This window comes from Triticum aestivum, chromosome 3B (genome assembly GCF_018294505.1).
Source record: "Triticum aestivum cultivar Chinese Spring chromosome 3B, IWGSC CS RefSeq v2.1, whole genome shotgun sequence".
In the NCBI taxonomy this organism is placed as follows: Eukaryota; Viridiplantae; Streptophyta; class Magnoliopsida; order Poales; family Poaceae; genus Triticum; species Triticum aestivum.
In genome coordinates, this window is record NC_057801.1 from 158,632,617 (window position 1) to 158,639,796 (window position 7,180).

The window sequence follows — 7,180 nt, forward strand, 5'->3', positions numbered from 1 at the left end:
GAGCCGAAGAGGGTGAGCAGCTTGCGTGTTCTCGATTTTATGTTCCTCTTCCTCGCTCTCGCGCGCGCGTCTGGTCAAATGTGCCTGTTCCTCACGGTGGTTCACATTCCTGTGCTGTTAGTGCCGTAGTCTCTCGCTCCGCTAAGGGATTTGTGGTCTCTAGCAAAAAATGTCTAGCTTTAGCCAGTGCTCTACTTTTTTGGGGGAGGGGGGGTTTGGGGTGGTCTGGTGGCGATTCGTACAGGAAATCACTGCGATGCAGCTGATTTTGCGGGTTTTGTTGACCAGAAACAGTGGCTTTTGCATATGTTCAACCGATTTGGTATGCGGCAGAGAAATTATGTGGCCATCGCTCGATCTACTGCCTGCTTTCCGTGTTATGGCTAAAGCGCATACCGAAATCATGTTCTAAAGTGCTACTTGTTTTGTGCTCAGTTTGTTGTTTTTAGAGGATACATTTTTATGTTGTTTTAATCCTGATTGCAGACAATTAGCTACATGGCTGAGCGGGTGGTAGGAACTGGTTCATTTGGGATTGTCTTCCAGGTACGTTCCCTTTGTCTCGTGGTTTGCTTTTGCTTTATGTGCCATTGCCAATTAGTTGATGCAATGCTTATCAAATTCAACTGCTTCTCACATGTAGGCTAAGTGCTTGGAGACTGGAGAGACTGTGGCCATCAAGAAGGTGCTGCAGGATCGCCGTTACAAGAACCGTGAGCTGCAGCTTATGCGCTCCATGGACCACCCCAATGTCGTCTCTCTGAAGCACTGCTTCTTCTCGACCACAAGCAGGGATGAGCTGTTCCTGAACCTTGTCATGGAGTATGTCCCTGAGACTCTATACCGTGTGCTCAAGCACTACAGCAATGCCAACCAGCGGATGCCGCTTATCTATGTCAAGCTTTACATGTATCAGGTCCGTGAACCATCATATTGCACTTGCCTGGCCGCCTATAACTGCCTTATTACTCTGCTAATGTATCTTTTGCCTTTTTTATTTACAGCTTTTTAGAGGGCTAGCTTATGTTCATACTGTTCCAGGAGTTTGCCACAGGGATGTGAAACCACAAAATGTTTTGGTATGTGTTGTGTGAACACGATCTTGTTACTTGTACGATTTTATAGTTGGTCCTGAATTGGTCACTTCTCTTGCCAATACAGGTTGATCCTCTAACCCATCAAGTCAAGATATGTGACTTTGGAAGTGCAAAAGTTCTGGTAAGTTGATTTCCCCCTTAAGAATCAGTAGTTTATTTCAGTGTTGCATTTAGTTTTGAATTGCTCTAGACATCTAGTGTCTGACCGGTCATACTGTTGACATAGCATGTGATCTATCCCATTATTTATCATTATCAAGAGTAGTATGCTAGTTTTTTCCGTAATAACGTGTAAGATGTTGAGTCTTGCGAGTATGCCCTGAGCTTTGAAATCACAGCTTAAAGTTGGCTTTAATATAACAGTGGAACTGGACAAGTGGACATTTTTTCCCATACTTGACAGTCCATTTTCATGATTGATCCATTGTATAATTGGTGTCTGACTATCTACTTTAAACTTGTTTTCCGAATTGGGTTCATTACACACTGTTATCTGTATGCTGTCCGCTTTATTCATTACTCCAACTGCCCTGTAGGCGACACAATGTACATAAACTGTATCTTTTATCTTGGTGCAAGGTTGCCAAGCCTGACCTTGGTTGTAGAAAAACTTGAGTCAGTTTTTTTCTTCAATTTGGTTGTTTCCACACTCTCTAGCTCTAACCCCATGTATTGACCATTGCCCTCTTGTTTTTTCAGGTACCTGGTGAACCCAATATAGCATACATATGCTCTCGCTACTATCGTGCTCCTGAGCTCATATTTGGCGCAACTGAATATACAACTTCAATAGACATATGGTCAGCTGGATGTGTTCTTGCAGAGCTACTTCTTGGTCAGGTTAGTTACCTTCTCTAAGGGGCTTTGGCCTTGTTTGGGACTTTGGGTACATTGATTAGACTATATTGTCCATGAGGTGATTCTGATCATCCTATGTGTTGTGTATTTGTCAGCCTCTGTTTCCAGGAGAGACTGCGGTTGATCAGCTAGTGGAGATTATCAAGGTACTGCCTGATGCTTCACATGCAACATTGTCTTCTTGAGTTCTTCTGCTATGGGTGTTTTTTAAAGCCATGTGATATAATTGCAGGTTCTTGGTACTCCAACCCGTGAGGAAATTCGGTGCATGAACCCCAACTATACTGAGTTCAGGTTTCCTCAGATTAAGGCTCATCCTTGGCACAAGGTAGACATACGTTAAGTTTTATGTTGAATCAACTGCATCATCTCGTTATACTTGCATGGTATTAAGTCCACATCTTCTTGCATATCAATTTGTTACCAGCTTCTTTCTCTACACCATCAATAAATTATGAATTAAAAATGTGCCTGCGGCTAATGGGTTGCTCTACTTTCCTTTCCCTAGATTTTCCACAAGAGAATGCCCGCTGAAGCTATAGATCTTGCCTCCCGCCTTCTCCAGTATTCACCAAACCTACGTTGCACTGCTGTAAGTTTTTCCGTGCTTGGCTTTGTGATTGCTCTTAAAGGTTGTGCTAAGTGGCTGGGTGGATAAATACTAAATGAGGTGTACTAAAGTTATTTTACCTCTTGCGTTTTTTTTGTGTGTGATACTAGTACATGGTTTTGTCTTTTCTAACATTCATATCTGAAATGCTGTATTACAGTTAATTATTCTTTTTGTGAAAGGTAGAGGAATATATGTGCAATTATTTAATCATTAACGATAAAAGGAGGCTCTTCTGCACCTTCGTGGAAGTAGGATTATTTTTTGGAGTTTTTGGAAGCATCAATGCTTAGCTTTCAGTCACTGATTAGCTTCTGGTCCTCGTTGGCATTATAATTATGATATCCTGTGGTCCAGAACTAATGTTGATGAGTCTTGACTGATAGATAGTGGGTGCAACTTTATAGTCACATGTGCTTGTTAACTACAGCTAGTGCTCCACCTAGAAAAGGGTCTATGTTAATGCTGTTACTTTAGCTTGAAAACAACGTAATCTTTAAAAACTAGCAATCTGTTCAGTTTAAAACGTTCTTATATGTTTGTTTTCCTGTGCAGCTTGATGCATGTGCACATTCCTTCTTTGATGAGCTACGTGAGCCGAATGCACGCTTGCCGAATGGCCGCCCATTCCCTCCTCTGTTCAACTTCAAACCTGAAGTAAGTAAAAAGATACACCGTTCAAGCAGCCACCATTTAAGTTGTAGAAAAAAAGATGACTGATTTCAGGCACATGATCAGTTCAATAATTAGGAAGGCAACAGCATGTCCTTGCTAGCCTGGAAAGATCCCTCTTGGGCTCTTGATGCACTGTGCTCATCAATGTTCTTTTCTGGCAATGCAGCTAGCGAATGCCTCTCCAGAGCTCATCAACAGGCTTGTTCCGGAACATGTTCGACGGCAAAATGGCCTCAACTTCGCCCATGCTGGGAGCTAGATGGGCGCGCCGCATTGCCCATATTTTTTGTTTGTCCGCCATCATCGAAGAATCAGCTCTCCTAAATCCTGAGGAGAGACCGATCCAGTGCCAGTGCCAGTGCCAGTGAAAGAAGTACAACTATGTAAATTACCTGACCTTGGAAGAATCGTTGTTGTTGTTGCCGGTGCCGCCCATGTTTAAGTACATGGCGGCACATGTTGGTTGAGTTGTTACTTATTATTAGTAGGTAAGAGCAATGATGTAGGAGGTGGAGACATATGTTAATGCTAGGTCTGTGACTTGTTTTAAGTACATTTTTGTAATGCTTGGTAGTGGTACTGTAATGCGGCAGTAGCTGCTCCATGTTTTGTCCCTTGTCCCTGATGTAAATGTCGTCGTCCTGCAGCAAATGACTCTTCTTCTCTTACATGGCCTGATTACCTGTTGTGACGCATGGTTTTCGGCAAGTCGGGAATTGTGCACCGGCCACCTGGGGTGCCTTTGGTTGCCCAAGGTGACTGTTGCCCCTTGAGGCCGATCATCACCCCCTTCCAAGGCCATGTACATCCTACCGGAGAGGTTAGCTGCTAAAATTGACACGCTGGAGGCAACGCAATCGGTGGACACGTTCTATGGTAGGGAACTGAAAGACCACCGGTGCAAAATGGGAAGTCAATTGGGATACGACAAGTTTGTGAAGGCCCTTAGGTTGAGATGGTCTTCTATCACAGGAAGGAACCAACAACCGGTAATCCTTGCGATGCGTTGGACCTCGACTTATTCTATGCTTCAAACATCATCACCATTGACAACGGCGCGTGAGCCCCTTTTTTGGACTCCCTTATGGAAAGAAGCCAAAGAAGTTTCACAAGGAAGAAGTGGAAGGTGTGAAGCTTTGAAGGATGATGCGTGGATTTTCTGGATCAAAATCTCCACCAACCCTACCGTGGCTCATATCCTGGAATACATAGTCCTTTGGGCGCTCATCAATGACTTGGTGAAAATGTCGAGGAAGACATTAGTTGGAAGCGTACGGCCATCGGGCACTATTCGGCAGCCTCTGTATATAAGGTGCAAGGGAATTCGGCAGCCTCTGTACATAAGGTGCAAGGGAACCACGCAGGCCGATATGAAGCACTTGGCGTGGAGGGCTTGGGCACTGCCCTAAGGTCAAGTTATTTGCTTGGTTCATGATCCAAAGTATAATTTGAGCTGCCGACAGAATTGGCTAATTATGGGTGGCAAAATTGGCATTTGTCCACTCTGTAAAAGAGCGCAAGAATCCGTGTTATCTTTTCACAAGTGCCAGTTCAAGTGGCGGAGCTTGACAAGAATATATGGGGGGCCAAAAAAATAGGTTTGCCACAATTCAAGCAACTGATAGTAACTACGATCAGTAGAGCAAATATGTGGTGCAAGCAACAAAAAATCCCCAATTAGATGAAATGAATAGGCATACTGATTTTTAAGTTATTAATCAAACTCATACAAGGAAATAACAAGAAATTCTAAATTTTGCTATCCAGATTGACTCGCACAACTGGTTCATGGTTGGAGCAGGGAGCAGCCATGTACGAGCGGGGTTGGGGAATAGGAACTGAGGCGACACAGCCGAACAAGTGCTTAAAGCATGTGTGATCTTGGCATGTTGCCAATAATCTCATTTGGGCTGGGGGGGGGGGGGGGGGGGGCACGGCCCCCTCAGACTTACATATAAGGAGTGGCTTCAAATAGAGAGCATAGGCACTTCGACGTAGAGTTTGGAGCATTCTAACAAGGAATGATGGCTCAACCTGTCCGTCTTGCACGTCCCAAATAGAAAAAGCCATGACTTTCCATGTCATCCTTGTTAGTTGGACTATTTGGAATGGAAAGAACGCATGGGTTTTTGTCACAAGTCTACACCGCCGCCATTTTTTCTTGGCATCGTCATCAAGAATGAAACCGGGTGATCGTGGGGCAAAGAGCTTGCGTTCAATACTAGCGGGAGAGTAACAACCTCTTTTAAATTATGTTACTGTGTAAACAAGCTCTATTCTTCTTGATGAATGGATGAACCAAAACTTATGCCATTGTTTAAAAACAAATTTGTTCGTGGCATTAGCAGGACGATTTAAGGCAAATAATTGTCTTAGGGAATACTCCCTCCCCTCACTAATACAAGATTTGTAACATTTTTGTAAATCAGATGTACATAGACGTGTTTTAATATATTTGTTCATCCAATTGGTCCGTATATATCTATATTAAAATATTCAAAACATCTTATATTTGTGAAACGGAGGGAGTAGCACCTCACCCCGGACTTCCTACCCGATCTGGTGGCCAACGACAATGCTGTGCACCATGGTTAATGAAAAACACGAGTGCCCTGCCCATATACGCGAAAGCAGTTCATCTTCATCTCTTCATTCAGTCATGCTTCAGAAGTTCAGAAGTCTATCAGCAACGAGCTTCCGTCAGAGTAACAACAGTCAATGAAACCCGATGCGAAGATCAATAGGAGTACAAGGAAAACCACCAGCACGGTGCGCTCATCACATGTCGCCGGTGCGGATCTTCTTGGCGACACGATTCTGTTCGAGCAGTTCCTGAACATTACTCTGTTCTCAGCTGAAGTTCCCAGATCCACGGCATGCCGTGGATCCAGAGCAATTCTTCAGGCTACGCGAATGCTCGAGCACAAGGAGTGGCCTCGTACGATATACCGGAGCCTACAGACGCGGCCGCGCTGCCGCTGCCTCGGCGCCGTGGTCCTTGACCTTGCCCCACACGGCGGGCCACATCGCCTTCCGGATCTCGGCCACGATCTCCCCGTCCCAACCCCTCGTCGCGAGCACCTCGGCTGCCGCGACGCCCGCGGCCACCACGTCTTCGACGCCGCCGTCCGCGGCCGCGTCCACGATGCCCAGCCGCACCGCCTCAGCCGCCGTCATCTTCTTCCCCCCGAGGACCATGTCCCTCCTGGCCGCTGCGTTGGGGACCTTCTGCCGGAGTAGCTCCCCGAAGTAGTCGGCGAACTTGAGGCCGACGTCGACCTCGCTCATGTACAGGAACCCGCGGGAGGCGCGCATGACGACGGAGTCGTGCGCGAGGGCCAGCGCGCAGCCGGCGGCGGCTGCGTGGCCCGTGACGGCGGCCACGGTGGGCATGGGCAGCGCGAGGAGGTCGGCCACGAGGGCGCGGAAGGCTCCTCTCATGGAGTCGTGGAGGTGGGGCGGGACCGTGCGCGCCCAGGCTTGGTCGAAGCCGTTGGAGAAGTACTTGCCCTCGGCGGCCAGCACGAGGGCACCGGCACCGGGGGAGGCGCGGACGGTGGCCACGGCTGTGCGGAGGGCCGAGATGAGGGATGGGCTGAGTCGGTGCTCACCGGCGCCGGTGAGGGTGATGAGGTGGACGCGGCCGCGCTTCTCCACTGTGCACATTTTTCCCGTGTGGGATCTGGGGATCGCGAGGTGATGGAGGGTTTATCTTCCCGGTTCTGTTATTTATCATGCCTAAAATATGATTTGTGCCAGTCCATTTCACGTGGAAAGCCGCAACGTAGCTCCGAGAGATGATTAAGGGAATCTTTTTTTTTCCGACAAAGATGAGTTTTATTCCAAAATTATAGAATTACAATCTACTGGCAAGAGATCCTCGATACACGAAGGGCCTCTGTGAAACCAAATAGCAGTACACCATTCAGTACGGCTGTAA

The 7,180-nt window shown here is 46.7% G+C and overlaps 2 protein-coding genes across 2 annotated transcripts; one reads left to right on the forward strand and one right to left on the reverse strand.

The window, feature by feature from the left end:
- On the forward strand, positions 1-3,908 carry LOC101867530 (shaggy-related protein kinase GSK1; the record flags this gene model as incomplete). The annotated part of the gene is given in 11 exon segments (XM_044491931.1): positions 1-12; positions 487-546; positions 644-916; positions 1,005-1,079; positions 1,162-1,218; positions 1,797-1,937; positions 2,051-2,101; positions 2,188-2,283; positions 2,464-2,547; positions 3,121-3,222; positions 3,407-3,908. Coding segments are annotated over 11 exon segments (1,044 nt in total), but the record flags the coding sequence as incomplete, so codon positions are not given.
- Positions 3,909-5,707: 1,799 nt separating this feature from the next.
- LOC123065105 (enoyl-CoA delta isomerase 2, peroxisomal) lies at positions 5,708-6,978 on the reverse strand. Its single transcript, XM_044488466.1, has one exon. The coding sequence runs from the start codon at positions 6,904-6,906 to the stop codon at positions 6,196-6,198; it is 711 nt and encodes a 236-aa protein (XP_044344401.1). The 5' UTR covers positions 6,907-6,978; the 3' UTR covers positions 5,708-6,195.
- Positions 6,979-7,180: the final 202 nt, after the last annotated feature.